At 38.7% G+C, this 21028-nt stretch overlaps 1 protein-coding gene across 1 annotated transcript in view; it reads right to left on the reverse strand.

The window, feature by feature from the left end:
* Positions 1–269: 269 nt before the first annotated feature.
* Positions 270–21028, reverse strand: part of RAB8B (RAB8B, member RAS oncogene family) — a 60384-nt gene continuing 39625 nt past the window's right edge. The window contains exons 7-8 of the mRNA XM_053717295.1: positions 4887–4937; positions 270–1592 (exon numbers count right to left, since the gene is read on the reverse strand). Coding sequence (XP_053573270.1) covers positions 1500–1592; positions 4887–4937 — 144 coding nt within the window. The 3' untranslated portion in view covers positions 270–1499. The remainder of the gene's footprint in view (positions 1593–4886; positions 4938–21028) is intronic.

Genomic DNA, 21028 nt, shown 5'->3' on the forward strand with positions numbered 1-21028 from the left:
CATTTTTTTGATCAGTATCTGTTCTATATCCAGCAGTTCTCAATGTGAACTGTGAAGCCAGACTTTTGCCTACATATTAGATGTGGTTCACTTGCTTCAACGAGGCCAGCACATACACACTTTGCATATTTTTGTTTAAAGGCTGAATTCCTATTAGTTATAGTTTAAGTAGAAAATAAAAAAGCACAGAAGAGCTCTATAAATAAAACTAAGTGTTTCAGAATCATTAACAAAACAAAAAAAAAGTTCAGAAAGAATAAAGACAGGGGTTTCTTCACAAAATTGTATTTTTCAGATGGAAGTAAGGTGCAAATATAAAGAAAAATACCTAGCAGCTTCACTCTGTAGAGGCTTCAGCTCCTTTTAGAAGTTGAAAGGGACAGTAAACACATTGTAATTAAAAGACATTATGGTGTCTTGCATTAGAATAACACAAGTGAAGTCTAAACATTTCTAAAAACAAGCATCTAATTTGCTGAATTTTTTTTTCAATAGCCAAACTCCACCCAATCCAGGCTTGAGTCTGCAGACAAAGCTTTCCACAGTCATATTGTTAATATTTAGTGTAGTTCTGATCTATATAAGCCAATTATGGAAATATATGTAGAAGGGTTAGCCTTAAGAAGTCTGCTTTGTGCTTTCAAGTTCTGAGAATTAGAAAGTCCTCAATTCTCAGAACTAAATTACATGAAAAGGGGACCAAAAAAATAACGTATATTGCAAATGATTGTTGTTTCACTGTTGTCTACTGTCCCTTTAACATATATTCAGAAACTATAATTGTGAATATAATAGATGTGTTTTGGTTTTTTTTTCCCCTAAAACTTTTTTGTTTCGTTTTACATCTTGTGCCAGATTAACCGAGAAATAGTGTAAACATGAAAATGCATTAATAAATATTCTCAGTGGGACGGTCTCTAAACTTGATATAATAAGATGCATTGCAAGTTACTTCACCCACAGCTTCCTGTAAGTACATCACTTCTTTCCTGTTATTAGCAATGAATAGTATAATACCTTTGTTATTGGGTAACATTTAAGACATTAAAAGAGCAATTCCATAAGCAAATAAGTCCATATTGCTTCTTTTAAAACTGTGCAAATAAAAAAAAAAGCAGTTAAAAAAAAAAACCTTTTGAATCTTAAAAATGTAAATTTAAAATCCAGTTATGTAGCTACAGGAACTGAAATCTGAAGGGAAAAGTGGAGCTCATTTCAAAGAAAGAAAAAAAAAAAAAAAAAAAAAAAAAAAGGAAAATTAAAATAATTTATACTCCTTTGCTTATTTTTCTTGTGCAAACTGAAAAAGATCCCAACTTCTTAGAATAAATTTCCTCTCTAGAAATTTATAACGGCAACCGTCTCATATCTGGCGCTTTCAGCAAACAGCATGTTTTTTTTTCCCTTTAGCGGCCTTTGCAACACCTGCATCTGTCAAGAAGCCTTAGATCAGGTGTGCCACAGTCAGTCTTACACACTCTCCCGCTCTCATTTGTTCATCAAAGTAATACGCAGCGAAAGAAACTGCTTTTCTTTGAAGACTTCTCTGTGATTTTTACAGGGCCCCCTCCTCCAGGAGAGTTGCTTTCATTCTGTAATATTTAAAAAGGATAAAAGGGTAGAGAAAGAGAAGGATAAGCAAAAGTAAATATGAGAAATACTCAAATGTTATTTACTACAATCTTACAGTTGTTCCAAACTGAGGTTATCTTTACAGTACCATGTAAAACTAAGAATACCACAATAGCAATATTATTCTCCTCTCTCTCTTGTCGAATAAGCAGCCGCCCCCGCCCCCCCCCCCCCCAGTCAGTCACTTATGCAGCCGTGGAGGTTTTTTGAAGCATAATAATATCTACATATGCTGCCATTTTACTATTTACTTATTTCTGCATATAATTTATGCTTAAATTAAGATGCTCTTATATTTAAATTTTAAAATGAGATAAAAAATAAAAATTGGATTACATATATTTTAGGGTTTGTAGCTGATTTAAGATGTGGATAAAGGGCAAAAATATAATATTAGTCTGGCAAGACCTGGCCATGTTCCTGTAACCATAATTAGGGCAGACAGATAAATATATAGCGCTGCGGAATCTGTTTGCGCTCTACAAACAAATAATAAACCAAAACTGATGATCTTATATTCTGTTGTATTTCTAAACAGAGATTATTCATCCCAAAAAAAATCTTTACTGCATATGCAGAAAAAAAAAGTTTAATATATAACTCCAGAATAATATTGATAAAATCTTGTGTGCCTGAATAAACACAAGAAAAATCTAAAAATGTATTTTATACAGATGTGGTCGAAAGAATTGGTACCTTTCTAAGCACAATGTTCAAAGTAAAAACTGACAAAAAAGTCAAATGCAATAAAAAAATAAATACTTTTGATTTAGGATTTATATTACTTTAAAACAAATGACAATGGCACGGACAAAAAAATTGTTAACACAACCGAATATTTTGCAGCACAGCCTTTGTAGACAATAACTGCAATCAAGCACTTTCTGTAGCTCTGAATAAAAATTCTACACTTTTTGACTGGGAAACTGGCCCACTCTTCTCTCAGGTTTGATGGGTCCTTTTCTCAACTGCGAGTTTCAGCTCTTTCAACAGATGTTCCATGGGATTCAGATCTGGAATCATAAAAGGCCACTTTGGAATGGTCACGTTTTCTTCTCATCCATTGCTTTTTGGAGGTATGTTTCGGGTCATTATCCTGCTGAAGAACCCATGATCTGCGACAGACACAGCTTTCTGACACTGGGCAATAGGTTAAGCACCAGAATGCCTTAATAGTCTTCCGATTTCATCATGCCCTGCACAGATTCTAGGCACCTATTGCCAGCAAGGCAACCCAACAACATCACTAAGCCTCCTCTCTGTTTCATGGTAGGGATGAAACGTGGCATATCACGACATGGAGTTGTGATTTGCCAAAAAGCTCTAATTATTTTTAGTCTGTCCAAAGGACATTCTCCCAGAAGGACTGTAGCTTGTCAACATGCATTTTGGCAATCTCCAGTTGGGCTTTTTTGTGTTTCTCTCTTAGAAGTGGGGTCTTCCTAGGTTTGGAGCAGGTTTGGAGCCCATTTTCATTCAGACAGGGACGAATGGTATGACTTTAAATTGTTGCACCTTGAGCTTCAATGTCAGCTTGGATCTGTTTTTAAGTTGCCCTTGGTTCCTTCTCCACCATTCCAACAATCTTTCTAATCATTCTTGGGTCAATTTCCTTTAAACTTAATAATATTGATCATGCAGCCTTTACGTTGACCATGCTTGACTATTGCCTTCTTTTTAACCTCCTCAGACAACTCTCTGGTTTTCCTTCTCTTTTCCATGTTCAGTGTGATACACACAGTGACACGCAACATCTGAGTGAGTACTTTAATCATATAATCACTCATTCAGCCAGTTTAAAAAGGAGAATAGACACCTGTGGTACTAAATAAAAGTCTGCTTGAAGTATCACTACAAAACAAATCTTCAACTTCTAAAGTGTATAAATAGTAATGTCCAGGTCATTTTAAAATGTCTTTATAAAATAAGCAGAATTTGCTCCATGCATTATGCACAATTGCACAGTATATGCATGACAATACATTTTAATTTCAACACTTTTCAGTGTTGAAAAGTGCATTATTTAATTAAAATGCAAGGATACCAATACGTTCAGCCACATCTGTACATAAGTGTCCTATAAAATTGTCAAGATTTATTAAAAGGGACACTCAAGTCAAAATTAAACTTTCGTGATTCAGATAGAGTATGCAATTTTAAACAACTTTCCAATGTATTTCCACTAACAAAATGTGCAGTCATTTTATATATTCACACTTTTTGAGTCACCAGCTCCTAATGAGCATGTGCAAGAATACACATACACGAGTATAGTTATATGCATGTGTGATTGGCTGATAGCCGTCACATGATACAGGAGTGAAAATAGACATGACTTTGAAATTTGTCAGAAAAAAAAAAAAAATCTACTATTCATTTGAAGTTCTGACTAAGTGCTATTGCATTGTCTTACTTATGCATTTGTTGAATTTGCAAATCTACTGTATTTATTGGTCCATTTAAAAGAGAGGGGGCAGTTGGCTTGTTTATGTGCAGCTATTTATAGTCCACCAATCAATTTGCGAGTGTGTAATACATTGTCTTCCTGAAACTAGTAAGAAAAGTGTTCCTACAGTTGCTGTACTGTCCATTAACCATCACATAACCCAGACTTTTTCACATTGGTTACTGGAAACTATGCCGTTTATAGATGCCCAAATAATATGTTTCATGTTCATTTAATTAAATTCCAGTGCTCCCTAAAAGGGAAACAATTTATAGCACGCATACCATACATAGTTACCCTTGTGTGTTTCTGTTTTACAGGCAGACTGGGGTCCTAGTATAGAGATAATTCTGTTTACACAGAAACTGCAGATCAAACGTATAGCTGTGACTAGCTCTGTTGTATGTGAATGTGCTGCTGAAACTGGTTAGTTTCAGTTTGTCCAGACTCTAGTGTCAGATAGTTGTTCTCGGATGCATTATAGGATTATTTTGATCATAGCTTTTTGCAACATAAAAATACTTCAATAAAATATTCCTTTTAAACAATAGTTTTTGTGTATTTAACTCATTTACAGATGATTTTTTTTCAACTGTTCACACTGCATATATTTTAAAAATTCACTGATTAACAAACAAGAATTCAGATTATTGTTGTAGAGTTTGTTAAATAATGTGTAGAACTATTCTTGTGCATAATTAAGTAATTAACTATTTTTATCAGACATTTTACATTCACACAGCTTGGCTCTCACTTTATGAAACACTCCATATATCCCATAATTCATAGTTAGTTGTTTAATACAAACCATTTTTCTGTTAAGTTTTGTCATGATGTCTCTTCCCAATGTGAAAAATGCCTGGAAAAAGAGAAGAAGAAAAAAGCTGTTCAAATAAATAACAGACTCAGTAAACATATCTGCTTTTAAACATGTTTGGCAGATCTGTACCATTTCTAACAGCTGCCAGTGTCTTTGATAACCATCACCAAGACCTTATAGCAGAGCTCGACAAACCCAAGAGCCTAGGAGCCACTGGCTCCTAGAATTTTACCCCTGGCTCATAACTTTTTGGGTTATTCTCCATATGTCTATATACAAATCCAACTGTCTGGCTTCTAAACATATGCCTGGCTCCTAAATATTCTTACTGGCTCCAAATTTTTAACACATTTGTCAAGCACTACCCTATAGCCATCATTTTTTGTTTATATCATCTATCAAACACATATACTAAGAACTAGAAGCACAGTTTGTGAGCCATGTGTGGTTTATTTATTGCAAAGGTTAATACAGGTCACGTATAAAATATTTGTAATACCTTAAATAGTTAATAATGCATTCACACAACCAGAGACAGGTAAACAAATGAGAGAGGCAGCAGACTAGGAATACACTTAAAGGGACACTAAACCCAAATTTTTCTCTTTAATGATTCAGATAGAGCATGGAATTATCCTATTATCAAGAGAACAAAGACAATTGTTATCTTTATTTAAAAAGCAGGAATGTAAAGCTTAAGCGCCGGCCCATTTTTGGTTGAGAACCTGGGTTATGCTTGCTTATTGGTTTGCTAAATGTAGCCACCAATAAGCAAGCACTATCCAAGGTGCTAAACTAAAAATGGGCTGGAAAATTTGATTGTAGGAGTAAATTAGAAAGTTGCATACTCTATCAAAATTATTAAAGAAAAAAAATTGGGTTTAGTATCCCTTTAACTCAGCTAGCTCTCTAGGGACGATGCCCCTTTAAGAAAAAATGTGAAATCCCAGTGTTTCTTATTCACAATCTAATCAGCACCCCAGAGGCAGAACCTTTTTCACTTTCTCGATTAAGATTTTGTTTAGTAACATTTTTTTTCTGCATGTCATTTTGAAATAAAATTTTAAATTAGGCAGCTACACTAAAGCGCCAGCTCAACTGCAATGCTACATTGATTAACTGGAGACTAAAGCAATTTTTAAAGTTTTAGAATAAATTACTGCAGCTGAAAATTGTATTGGAAATCAACTGCGGAGAAAAAAAACATAATTTATGCTTACCTGATAAATTTATTTCTCTTGTAGTGTATCCAGTCCACGGATCATCCATTACTTATGGGATATTCTCCTTCCCAACAGGAAGTTGCAAGAGGATCACCCAAGCAGAGCTGCTATATAGCTCCTCCCCTCACTGCCATATCCAGTCATTCGACCGAAACAAGACGAGAAAGGAGAAACCATAGGGTGCAGTGGTGACTGTAGTTTAATTAAAATTTAGACCTGCCTTAAAAGGACAGGGCGGGCCGTGGACTGGATACACTACAAGAGAAATAAATTTATCAGGTAAGCATAAATTATGTTTTCTCTTGTTAAGTGTATCCAGTCCACGGATCATCCATTACTTATGGGATACCAATACCAAAGCTAAAGTACACAGATGATGGGAGGGACAAGGCAGGATTAAACGGAAGGAACCACTGCCTGAAGAACCTGTCTCCCAAAAACAGCCTCCGAAGAAGCAAAAGTATCAAATTTGTAAAATTTTGAAAATGTGTGAAGCGAAGACCAAGTCGCAGCCTTGCAAATCTGTTCAACAGAGGCCTCATTTTTAAAGGCCCAGGTGGAAGCCACAGCTCTAGTAGAATGAGCTGTAATCCTTTCAGGGGGCTGCTGTCCAGCAGTCTCATAGGCTAAGCGAATTATGCTCCGAAGCCAAAAGGAAAGAGAGGTTGCCGAAGCTTTTTGACCTCTCCTCTGTCCAGAGTAAACGACAAACAGGGAAGATGTTTGGCGAAAATCTTTAGTAGCTTGTAAGTAAAACTTCAAGGCACGGACTACGTCCAGATTATGTAAGAGACGTTCCTTCTTTGAAGAAGGATTAGGACACAATGATGGAACAACAATCTCTTGATTGATATTCTTGTTAGAAACCACCTTAGGTAAAAACCCAGGTTTGGTACGCAGAACTACCTTATCTGCATGAAAAATCAGATAAGGAGAATAACATTGTAAGGCAGATAGCTCAGAGACTCTTCGAGCCGAGGAAATAGCCATTAAAAACAGAACTTTCCAAGATAAAAGTTTAATATCAATGGAATGAAGGGGTTCAAACGGAACTCCTTGAAGAACTTTAAGAACCAAGTTTAAGCTCCAAGGGGGAGCAACAGTTTTAAACACAGGCTTAATTCTAACCAAAGCCTGACAAAATGCCTGGACGTCTGGAACCTCTGCCAGACGCTTGTGCAAAAGAATAGACAGAGCAGAAATCTGTCCTTTTAAAGAACTAGCTGATAATCCTTTGTCCAAACCCTCTTGGAGAAAGGACAATACCCTAGGAATCCTAACCCTACTCCATGAGTAATTCTTGGATTCACACCAATAAAGATATTTACGCCATATCTTATGGTAGATTTTCCTGGTGACAGGCTTTCGTGCCTGTATTAAGGTATCAATGACTGACTCGGAGAAGCCACGCCTTGATAGAATCAAGCGTTCAATCTCCATACAGTCAGTCTCAGAATTAGATTTGGATGATTGAAAGGACCTTGTATTAGAAGGTCCTGCCTCAGAGGCAGAGTCCATGGTGGAAAGGATGACATGTCCACTAGGTCTGCATACCAGGTCCTGTGTGGCCACACAGGCGCTATCAGAATCACTGATGCTCTCTCCTGCTTGATTTTGGCAATCAGTCGAGGGAGAAGAGGAAACTGTGGAAACACATAAGCCAGGTTGAAGAACAAAGGAGCTGCTAGAGCATCTATCAGCGTCGCTCCTGGGTCCCTGGACCTGGATCCGTAACAAGGAAGCTTGGCATTCTGGCGAGAAGCCATGAGATCCAGTTCTGGTTTGCCCCAACGATGGATCAGTTGAGCAAACACCTCCGGATGGAGTTCCCACTTCCCGGATGAAAAGTCTGACGACTTAGAAAATCCGCCTCCCAGTTCTCTACGCCTGGGATGTGGATCGCTGACAGATGGCAAGAGTGAGACTCTGCCCAGCGAATTATCTTGGAGACTTCTGACATTGCTAGGGAACTCCTGGTTCCCCCTTGATGGTTGATGTAAGCCACAGTCGTGATGTTGTCCGACTGAAATCTGATGAACCTCAGGGTTGCTAACTGAGGCCAAGCTAGAAGAGCATTGAATATTGCTCTTAACTCCAGAATATTTATTGGGAGGAGTTTCTCCTCCTGAGTCCACGATCCCTGAGCCTTCAGGGAGTTCCAGACTGCGCCCCAACCTAGAAGGCTGGCATCTGTTACAATCGTCCAATCTGGCCTGCGAAAGGTCATACCCTTGGACAGATGGACCCGAGATAGCCACCAGAGAAGAGAATCTCTGGTCTCTTGATCGAGATTTAGTAGAGGGGACAAATCTGAGTAATCCCCATTCCACTGACTTAGCATGCATAATTGCAGCGGTCTGAGATGCAGGCGCGCAAATGGCACTATGTCCATTGCCGCTACCATTAAGAAGATTACTTCCATGCACTGAGCCACTGACGGGCGTGGAATGGAATGAAGGACACGGCAAGCATTTAGAAGTTTTGATAACCTGGACTCCGTCAGGTAAATTTTCATCTCTACAGAATCTATAAGAGTCCCTAGGAAGGTGAATCTTGTGAGTGGGGATAGAGAACTCTTTTCCACGTTGACTTTCCACCCATGCAACCTCAGAAATGCCAGAACTATCTCTGTATGAGACTTGGCAATTTGAAAGCTTGACGCCTGTATCAGGATGTCGTCTAGATACGGAGCCACCGCTATGCCTCGCGGTCTTAGAACCGCCAGAAGTGAGCCCAGAACCTTTGTAAAGATTCTCGGGGCTGTTGCCAACCCGAAGGGAAGAGCTACAAATTGGTAATGCCTGTCTAGAAAGGCAAACCTTAGGAACCGATGATCTTTGTGAATCGGTATGTGAAGGTAGGCATCCTTTAAGTCCACTGTGGTCATGTACTGACCCTCTTGGATCATGGGTAGGATGGTCCGAATAGTTTCCATTTTGAATGATGGAACTCTGAGGAATTTGTTTAAGATCTTTATTGGATTGGTCTGAAGGTTCCCTCTTTCTTGGGAACCACAAACAGATTTGAATAAAACCCCTGTCCCTGTTCCGTCTGCGGAACTGGATGGATCACTCCCATTACTAGGAGGTCTTGCACACAGCTTAGGAATGCCTCTTTCTTTATCTGGTTTGCTGATAACCTTGAAAGATGAAATCTCCCTTGTGGAGGAGAAGCTTTGAAGTCCAGAAGATATCCCTGAGATATGATCTCCAACGCCCAGGGATCCTGAACATCTCTTGCCCACGCCTGGGCGAAGAGAGAAAGTCTGCCCCCCACTAGATCCGTTTCCGGATAGGGGGCCGTTCCTTCATGCTGTCTTGGGGGCAGCAGCAGGTTTTCTGGCCTGCTTGCCCTTGTTCCAGGACTGGTTAGGTTTCCAGGCCTGTCTGGAATGAGCAACAGTTCCCTCTTGTTTTGAAGCGAAGGAAGTTGATGCTGCTCCTGCCTTGAAATTTCGAAAGGCACGAAAATTAGACTGTTTGGCCTTTGATTTGGCCCTGTCCTGAGGAAGGGTATGACCCTTACCTCCAGTAATGTCAGCAATAATTTCTTTCAAACCAGGCCCGAATAAGGTCTGCCCCTTGAAAGGAATGTTGAGTAATTTAGACTTTGAAGTCACGTCAGCTGACCAGGATTTAAGCCATAGCGCCCTACGCGCCTGGATGGCGACTCCGGAATTCTTAGCCGTTAGTTTAGTCAAATGAACAATGGCATCAGAAACAAATGAGTTAGCTAGCTTAAGCGTTCTAAGCTTGTCAATAATTTCCTCCAATGGAGCTGTATGGATGGCCTCTTCCAGGGCCTCAAACCAGAATGCCGCCGCAGCAGTGACAGGCGCAATGCATGCAAGGGGCTGCAAAATAAAACCTTGTTGAATAAACATTTTCTTAAGGTAACCCTCTAATTTTTTATCCATTGGATCTGAAAAAGCACAACTGTCCTCAACCAGGATAGTGGTACGCTTTGCTAAAGTAGAAACAGCACCCTCCACCTTAGGGACAGTCTGCCATAAGCCCCGTGTAGTGGCGTCTATTTGAAACATTTTTCTAATATAGGAGGTGGGGAAAAGGGCACAGCGGGCCTATCCCACTCCTTACTAATAATTTCTGTAAGCCATTTAGGTATTGGAAAAACATCAGTACTCACCGGCACTGCATACTATTTATCCAGCCTACACAATTTCTCTGGCACTGCAATTGTGTCACAGTCATTCAGAGCAGCTAATACCTCCCCAAGCAATACACAGAGGTTCTCAAGCTTAAAATTTAAAATTAGAAATCTCTGAATCAGGTTTCCCCGATTCAGAGACTTCACCCACAGACTGAAGCTCTCCGTCCTCAGGTTCTGCATATTGTGACGCAGTATCAGACATGGCTCTTACAGCATCTATGCGCTCTGTATCTCGTCTAACCCCAGAGCTATCGCGCTTGCCTCTCAATTCAGGCAATCTGGATAATACCTCTGACAGGGTATTATTCATGATTGCAGCCATGTCCTGCAAAGTAATCGCTATGGGCGTCCCTGATGTACTTGGCGCCATATTAGCGTGCGTCCCTTGAGCGGGAGGCAAAGGGTCAGACACGTGGGGAGAGTTAGTCGGCATAACTTCCCCCTCGACAGACCCCTCTGGTGACAATTCTTTTATAGATAAAGACTGATCTTTACTGTTTAAGGTGAAATCAATACATTTAGTACACATTCTCCTATGGGGCTCCACCATGGCTTTTAAACATAATGAACAAGTATCCTCTGTTTCAGACATGTTTGTACAGACTAGCAATGAGACTAGCAAGCTTGGAAAACACTTTAAAGCAAGTTAACAAGCAATATAAAAAACATTACTGTGCCTTTAAGAGAAACAAATTGACAAAATTTGAAATAACAGTGAAAAAAGGCAGTTACACTAACAAAATTTTTACAGTGTATGTAACAAGTCAGGAGAGCATTGCACCCACTTGCAAATGGATGATTAACCCCTTAATAACAAAAACAGAATAATAAATGACAAAAACGTTTTTTTAAACACAGTCACAACTGCCAGTCTACTGTGATTGTTACCCTCCTCAAACACGACTTTGAAGCCTTTTGAGCCCTTCAGAGATGTCCTGTATCATGCAGAGGGAAGCTGAATGTCTCTGTCAGTATTTTTATCTGCACAGAAAAGCACTAAAATTGGCCCTTCCCACTCATATTACAACAGTGGAAAGCCTCCAGGAACTGTTTCTAGGCAAAATTCAAGCAAGCCATGTGGAAAAAACTAGGCCCCAATAAGTTTTATCACCAAACATATATAAAAAACGATTAAACATGCCAGCAAACGTTTTAAAATACACTTTTATAAGAGTATGTATCTCTATTAATAAGCCTGATACCAGTCGCTATAACTGCATTTAAGGCTTTACTTACATTACTTCGGTATCAGCAGCATTTTCTAGCAAATTACATCCCTAGAAAAATATTTTAACTGCACATACCTTATTTCAGGAAAACCTGCACGCTATTCCCCCTCTGAAGTTACCTCACTCCTCAGAATATGTGAGAACAGCAAAGGATCTTAGTTACTTCTGCTAAGATCATAGAAAACGCAGGCAGATTCTTCTTCCAAATACTGCCTGAGATAAACAGTACACTCCGGTACCATTTAAAAATAACAAACTTTTGATTGAAGAAATAAACTCAGTATAAAACACCACAGTCCTCTTACGACCTCCATCTTAGTTGAGAGTTGCAAGAGAATGACTGGATATGGCAGTGAGGGGAGGAGCTATATAGCAGCTCTGCTGTGGGTGATCCTCTTGCAACTTCCTGTTGGGAAGGAGAATATCCCATAAGTAATGGATGATCCGTGGACTGGATACACTTAACAAGAGAAAGAAAATTTTGTTAAAGGGACAGTCTAGTCAAAATTAAACTTTTATGATTCATATAGGGCGCGCAATTTTAAACAACTTTCCAATTTACTTTTATCATCAAATTTGCTTTGTTCTCTTGGTATTCTTAGCTGAAAGCTAAACCTAGGCCGTTAAAGGTTGCCTCTTAGCTCAGGGCATTTTGACAGTTTCACAGCTAGAGGGCATTAGTTCATGTGTGTCACATAGATAACATTGTGCTCACACATGTGGAGTTACCTAGTTTAGCACTGATTGTCTAAAATGCAAGCCTGTCAAAAGAACTGAAATAAGGGGGCAGTCTGCAGAGGCTTAGATACAAGGTAATCACAGAGGTAAAACGTGTATTAATATAACCGTGTTGGTTATGCAAAACTGGGGAATGGGTAAAAGGGATTATCTATCTTTTTAAATAATAAAACATCAGGTGTAGACTGTCCTTATAAGTTTTTAAATTGTCTCTTGAATACATTTGCTCCCTTTGCTCTTTGTCTAACGTCACATAATTAGGTGACTTTTTTAATAAAAAAAAAGGTGCATAGCTCAGAAGAACATTCAGGGATCACAGCTTTGCAGACCAGTAAAAGCCAGGGGGCGGGGTTAAGAAATCCCCGAGAGCCAGTCACAATCAATGTGTTGCCGCTTTGCATCGCTGTTCCGTATTGGACTATTTTCTTTCAAACAGAGCTTCACTTGCACTATATTAAAGAAAACTTACACAGTGCAGCCAGATCAGAGCGCTGTTGAAGAGAGCAGCCTAATGTGGAGCAGCGCTGCAAAGCAAAACCATAACTGTTCCTGCATGTGTTCTGTTCTTTCTGAAGACATGCTGCATTTTCTGCAAGGACATCTCAGATCACACCATGTTCAGCCTTGGGGGTCAACACCACTAGCACATGCCTGTTGCACAAGTGCTATTTGGCAAGTCTGCTCTGTGCCAATCTTATCAATTAGCGTTTGTGTTGGAGTAGACATAAGTGCATGTGGTGCTAATAAAATAAATAAAAGATTTTATATCCCTGACCCTGTCAAATAAAGAAGATCACCCTTTGTAGTAAGGCAGAAACAAGTTTTATATAAATCATTTTTGTCCTACTCAATGACAAACTATAATGTGGTTTATTTTTGTATATGTATTGTAAATGAATTAGGAAAGCTCAGATTACCATTTAGTTCCCCCCTCTAATGTTTTTTTCAATTAATTGTTATACCAGTTGCAAAGTATAAAACAAATGGGAAATTGATCCTTCAAGTTTATTTTTGTATGCGAGTTATGTTTTGCTCCTCGAAACATAAAAACAATTAAAATTGTCACCGTTTGCAGGGAGAACAGATCTCCATACGTTATATAAACACAACAGCTTCCTTATCTTATCTCTGTCTAACAAATGAAATATTTCAGTATTGGTGGTTTCAACAAGTAAAAGCAGCTATTTCAATAGACAAATTAAAAATAAGAGCTCTTTGTAAACAATTTAATATACTCCAGTAGGTAAAATGAGTAACTGAGAACACATTAAAAAGGCACAACACTGACACTTTAAGGCAGAGCTTTCCAAACTTTTCTTGTTGGTGACACATTTTTTAGACCTACATCATTTCACGACACAGTAATTCAGTTGTAATGGCAAACAGGAGGTTAAACTAACTTGTTTTAAGAGATACGGACACATACATAAATGATATAATAACGAAATGTATTTAAAGTAACAGTAAGTATGTGCAAGAATTAAAACAAAGTTTAACACCAATAGCTACTTACTATTTTAATGGGATGTATGAGGTTGATGGGATGAACACAGTTTATGAATATTTGGTGGAATATTAGACACTCGCATTTTTAAGCTTCCCCTTCCTATCCATATATCAAGAGCAGGAACAGCAATGCACTACTGGGAGCTAGCAGCAGAAACCCCCCACTGACTTTTGACTTCAGCTCAGCGTTTAAGCTGCCGCTCTCAGAGCTCGGTGAGTGCGATTGAATACTGCCCGCACTGCAAACACACTGCTGTCCCATTCACTGACTACACATGCAGTCACAAGCCAATTAAGGAGACTACACATGCAGTCAGGAGCCAATGTGCAGCCAAAGCCACCAATGGGAATAGTTCCAGTTCCCACTGAGCTGCACCAATAGGTTAAGATGATCTGTGAACCCCTAGGTATCAATCACGTGTCAACCATGTGATATGCGTAGCAGACAGGCGGAAAGTCAGAAACCAAAAAAAAAATATTTAAATTTTAAAAAAATTGTGCTGAAGCAGGGACACACCTACACACTGCTGCCGACACACTAGTGTGTCCCGACACACAGTTTGGAAAGCAATGCTTTAAGGCAACATTTTTACATTGGATTTAAACCGAATTAAAAAAAAAAAAAAAAAAAAAACACACAACACCACCACACCAAAAAAAAAAAAAAAAAAAAAAGCCAACAACTTAGTAACTAGTCTGATTTGTTACTTTTTTCTGTTAATATGAATTTTTGCCCATTAGCTGCTTTAGTTATATATGCTCAAAAAATGAAACAAATATCTTCCTATCAGATGCATTCAGAAGCACTTACAAAGCCTGTTAAGGACTAGAGGAAATAATATATGCACAAAAGCTGGTCAGCATTAGTAAAAACAGATAAAGGAGAAACAGGGTAAAGATTTTTAAGTAAAAGTACATACAGGGACACTTATTTAAAAGGTACTTCTTAAATTGATATCTTGCTTATGAAAGAATAATATATTTCAACATTAAAATTTGCATACAAATAGCTAAAGAATATATCAGCCAAGTCTAAGAGTTTTTAAAACAAATTTACACCAATTTAGTGCAATCCAGGTTTAAATCTGTATACAACAAGGTTAGCCATGGTCATAAATAATCTTATACTATAATTGCGTTTGTAACGCGTCCATCACCGTTGTCAGTTGCGAGCGCAGCCAAAAGAATCCTCTACAACAAAAGAATCCTCTACAACAAAAGAATCCTCTACAACAATAGACTGCCCTCCGGGCAGGCTTACCACCTAGTATTAATATAAAGTACATTGTTTGCAGCTATTATCAGTTAAAGCCAATTAGAGGCATATATGTAGCACAGTTAGCATTGAGAGGTCAGCATGGTGCATTTCAAGTTCTGAGAATTAGGAAATCCATAATATTCAGAGCTTAATTACGTGGAAAGGGGCAAAGTAAATAATGAAAAATGTATTGCAAAGTTTTTTCAGTACACAGTATTTTATGTAAAAATCTCATTATTTACTGTCCCTTTAAAAAGGAACATTAAACTCAAAATTGATTTGCCTAATAATGCAGCGATTGCTTAATTAATGCAGGACCTCATTTAATTTTTTTTTTTTAACACAGGATCTGTTATTTAAAAGGGACAATAGATAAAGAAACAAAGTTCCACAGTATCTTGCAAAATAAAATCATGCTTTATTACAAATCTTAAGAGAAAAAATCTGTTACAGCAACATCAAGCAGCAATGGGGTGCCGTGTGTCAGACCAGCTTACGCGTTTCAGCAGAAGCCGTAATCTTAGCCTGATGGGTCTAGCACACAGTACCAATTTAAACAATAATAATGCCAATTCATTGGCTAAAACCAAATTAACAACACACCCATAATTAATCCAATATAAATCACATATCCTATTAACCACAGCACAATATATTCCAAATGCATAGAACTAATGGATTACTGATTGAAAGATGAATGTATCTATGAGAAATGAAAAACAAGAAAAATGGTAAAGGTGCAATAAACTGAACATGTAGTCTATATGTACACATAGGTTATACACGAAAATCTTTCTTAATATTCAGACACCATATTGACATAATTTAAAAAGGGACACTTAAGTAAAAATTAAACTTCCATGATTTAGATAGAGCATGAAATTTTTAACAGCTTTCAAATTTATATTTTGCACTTTGAGTCACTAGCTCCTTCTGAGAATGTGCAAGAATTCACAGAATATACGTATATGCCTTTGTGATTGGCTGATGGCTGTCACGTGATGCAGGAGGAGTGGAAATTGACATAACTGAAGCTTGTCATAAAAAAAAAAAAAAAAATCTACTACTAATTCGAAGTTCAGACTAACGGGGCGATTTATCAAGCTGAGGCGGACACAGGCGCACATATGTGCCGCAGCTTGCCTCTGGCGGAATTCAGCATTGCACACGAGCGCTATTTTGCAGTCCCGTCCCCTGCCCGCGGGCAGGAGCGGTCAATCTCCCCGGTCGGATTAGACCGGGGAGATTAAAATTGGCCACCTAAGAGGTGGCGAAAGGGTAGGGAAGCAGCGGTCTGATAACCGCTGCTTGTTAACCTCTTAAAGACATATGACAGGATTTTTCCGTCATAAAACAATTGAGCAAACAGAAAGCTGTGTCCTTAAAGGGTTAAACCCGCCGTGAAGGTTCTCTTGTGAAAGCCTGCAGTCGTAGGCAGGCGAAAACCTGCCTAAGAGGTTGATAAATCGACCCCTAAGTGCTATTGCATTGTGTTTATCATGCATTTGTTGATTATGCAAAGTTAATATATTGACTGGTCCTTTAATGCATTTATTTTTTCTTCTGCCGTGGATATATACTATACATAACTACTTTAGTTTCAAAATTAAAATAAAGCTTTAAAGGGACGCTAAACAGAAATGCATGTTTGTGCACAACAATAAAATTGTAAAACACTGTTCTTTTAAATGCAATGAAGAAAAAAAATAAAAAAAATATAAGACTTTAATGCCCCTTTAAAAAAGGGACAGTCTACACTAAAATTGTTATTGTTTAAAAAGATGGATGACGCCTTTACTACCCATTCCCCAGCTTTGCACAACAACCAACATTGATATATAAATATACTTTATAACATTTAAACCTCTAAGGGGTTGATTTATCAAGCTACGGCAGACATATGAATCCCTGTCCACCGCAGCTTGCCTCTGGCGGGCTGAATTCCTCTGGCGGAATTCAGCATTGCACACAAGCGCTATTTTGTGCTTGTGTGCAATCCCGCCCCCTGCCCGCGCACAGCCAATCATGAGCGGGCAGGAGCTGTCAATCTCCCCAGTCGGACGAGACCGGGGAGATTGAAATTCTTCACCTTAGAGGTTTCAAAAGGTTAGGAAAGTAGCGGTCTGATCATGTGAGAACCTGCAGTCGTAGGGGTAAATTTCTGCCTGTTTCTAAGCTACTATAGACAGCTTCTTATCACAACAGGAGACAGCTAGTTCATGTGGGCCATATAACAATGTGTTCACGCTCAAGGAGTTATTTAAGATTTGGCACAACACAGTACTAAATGCAAGTCAATAGATAATAAATAAAAAGTCATGTGATCAGGGGGCTGTCAGAAGATGCTTAGATACAAGGTAATCACACAGGTAAAAAGTATATTAATATAATGGTTGGTTATGCAAAACTGGGGAATGGGTAATAAAAGCATTGCCTATCTATTAAAACAATAAAAAAAATTCTATTGTAGACTGTCCCTTTAACACAAGAATACATTAAATGTTGCAGAATGTACACAAAGACTCTCATTCTTCTGTCCCAACATTCCTGCCTTATCTTGGTGAGGGAGTAGGAGATATTTTCTCATGAAATTGTCTTTAGCCTAAATGTAATAAGATTGGAAAAGAATGCAAGATGCAAGCGATCAGCATCTGACTATTATAGCCAGCTTCACCAATTCACAAAGGGAGGTCATTCCATTTAGGAAAACAGCAAAATGCAGTAAGCAGCCCACAGACAGGTGCTTGCCTCATTTCAGTTAAAGTTGGCAGCACATCAAATAAACAGAACAGGTTTAGGATTTAGTTTTATATTGTTTTAGCCATAATTGTGTTCCAGTAAGGTTGATTATCACTGCTTTAGTGCCTGGTTTAAAGCTGCACCAAACATGCTCCTAATACAATCAATGCACTATTATATTTCAAAATTTGATTCAACAAACACAAAGTTAGAGTTGGCTCCATATCAGCCATGCATTACTAGGAGCTAGCTGAACACATCTACCGTGCCAATGACAAAAGGCATGTGTGTGTAGCCACCAGTTAGCTCACTTTAGTGCACTGCTGTTCCTGAGAGTACCCGGGTATGTTTTTTTTAACAAAGCATAGCAAGAGAATTAAGTGAATTTGATAAGAGGTATATTGAAAAGTCTCTTTAAAAATGCACGATGTATCTGAATGATTAAAAAAGGACAGACTACTTGATTTTTTTATTGTTCAAAAAGTTGATAATGTCCTTACTGCCTATTCCCCAGCTTTGCATAACCAAAATTGCTATATTAAAGGGACAGTACACTGTAAGATTGTTTTTATATTAATGTATTTTCAATGACTTGTTATGCCAGCTGAAGAGTATAAAATGTATGAGAAATTCCATTGTCAGGTTTATTTGTGTATACGAATTAGCTGGTTTTGTGCTTTTAAACCACAGCCTATTACAATGGGTTGCGCTTCAGGTAATATCAGATCTCATGTTATCACTTTGTGTACACACACTTGCTTCCTTATCTTATATTTGTCTGGAAAACTAAAGCTCAATACTAAGAGAGAACAATGGAAAATTATCATTTTATTACTTAACTATCCAGTACCCCACTGTGAGTTGATTTTCTTCTGCTGGCTGTGATTACGTACGCTATTCAATAGCTGAGACTCCAGAATCAAAAAACTCAATATAGGTTGGGAAACCACAAGCTAAATCAGCTATTTCAAAGGCCAAAAAAGGGTAAAGGAGCTACTTGTAAACAATTTAATACACTCCAGCAAGTAAAATGGATAATTGGTAACAATTTAAATGGGAGTAAAGTTTTGGGTGAATTGTCCCTTTAATATACTTTCTAACCTCTGTTTGCTGTTTCTAAGCCTCTTTAGGCCACTCCTTATCTTAGTGCTTTTTAAATCTTGCACAACTGCCAGACAGTGCTAGTTCATGTGTGCCATATAGATAACATTGTATCCATGGAGAATAATAATGGTTACATAAGAACCAGCACTAATTGACTAAACGCAAGATTGTAAAAAAACACTGAGAAATGGGGCAATCTGCAGGGGCTGAGATACTGGTAATCAAAGAAGTAAAAAAGGGTATTAACTACCTATTATTTGATGCTGTAACAAAATGTCATAAATATAGAAAGTGTTATTGACCCCTGCTCCGCAGTCTAGCAATACATATCAGACCTAGTAAACTTTACTGTACGGTGCTTTATACTTTTCAGATTGTTTTCAGAGCGCTCTATAAGAGAAGGTTGGTGTTAATCTTTAACCTACAGGCATACCTAACAGTCTTAATACAATGCCCCACGGGCCCAGGCGTCAGGGGAAACTCTCCACTACCACTCAGAAGACTGTTTATGATCACTTTATTCAATCAGGAAAGGAATCTAACCCTGTCACCAACGAGGAGATGAGCGACCCTGAGTCGATCGATGCTGAATCTCATTCCAGTGTGCGCTCAGAAGCGCCATCACACCATTACATTACTAAGGCTACCCTACAGCATATGTTGGCCAGTCAAACGCGCTCTATCACCCAGGAAATTCAACGGTCTTCTGCGGAACTGAAAAAGGAAATCTCAGAGATTGGAGAAAGAGTTGAAGCACTAGAGCGGAAACAGGATGATCTAGCAGTAGATCAATCAAACCTGCTCACTTACTCTGAAACCCTAGCAGATCAGATGACTCAACTTGAATTTAAAATGGCAGACATCGAAGACAGATCTCGCAGAAATAATATCCGGTTTAGGGGTATTCCAGAAACCGTAGAAAATACTCATCTCCAACCCTACCTAAAGGAGCTGTTTACAGTACTCGTGGGCACCCCAGATGGGCACACTGATACAATGGAGAGAGCCCATAGAGCTTTAAGATCACGACTTACTCCAGCCGACAAACCAAGAGATGTAATTGTCTGCTTTCACAGCTACATATATAAAGACAAACTTATGCAAGCAGCCTTCAAAAGACCGCCTATGCCAGAAAAATTCAAGGATGTTCAACTCCTGCCTGATCTTTCAACTCATACCCTACAGTACCGTAAAACCTTTCAACAAATTACTCTGACGCTCAGGAAGGCCAACATTAAATACAGGTGGGGCCATCCTACAAACCTAGTGGTCACCAGAAACAACCAGAGCCACACAATTAACTCCATACCTCAGGGTATGGCTCTCCTGACCACATGGGGCCTACACCAGGAACAGCCTCCACCGTTACAGCCAACCCACCCAAAGCTGAGAGCTTCGGCTCCCGAATGGACTATTAAAGAGCAGAGAGCCAAGAAACCTAAAACTAACCCACCGTAAAAACACGCCTGGTAGCCTTTAACGGAACTTACCTAGACTTTATTTGACCTGGAAGTTTGACCTGTATCCAACAGAACATAACTGAGACTGAGTTAAAGCTTGAAAAGTTTACTATTAGATAGTACAATTAAGTTATGTGTTAGATTGTTGTTTAAGGTTGTTGTCTTAATTTAAGTATTGCACATATGTAATAGCAAGTTAATTTACAATGATTACTGCGGAGCAGGGTCCATTCCAAAGACCCCTGTTTCTGTTAGCTTCTCGCCCCCCATCACAGGCAGCCCACACTAGGGCTCCACCATAGCGAACTATTTTCGCTAACTCTTCTTCACACTATCTGTTGCCTATTTCCCTCCCCCTATCCTCCCCACTTACACTAACTCTCAGTATTAAAAGACCTGACCTATTCTCCATACCTCTCTATGCCACCCCTTAAAATACTAACCCACAATGTACGAGGCCTAAACTCCCCACATAAGCGTAGCCTTTTGGCTAGATCACTCAAATTCCATAACCCTGACGTAGCATTCCTTCAGGAAACACATTGGTCGTCAGACAATCCTCCTTGCACAATATCTAAAGACTACACTGTCCTCGAATACACCTCTTTTTCAAAAAAAGCCAGAGGTACGGCAATTTTAATCCATAAAAGAATAGCTTATGAACCAATCCAAGTTCTAAAAGACCCCCAATCTAGATTTCTCA

Source organism: Bombina bombina, chromosome 6 (genome assembly GCF_027579735.1).
Source record: "Bombina bombina isolate aBomBom1 chromosome 6, aBomBom1.pri, whole genome shotgun sequence".
NCBI lineage: Eukaryota > Metazoa > Chordata > Amphibia > Anura > Bombinatoridae > Bombina > Bombina bombina.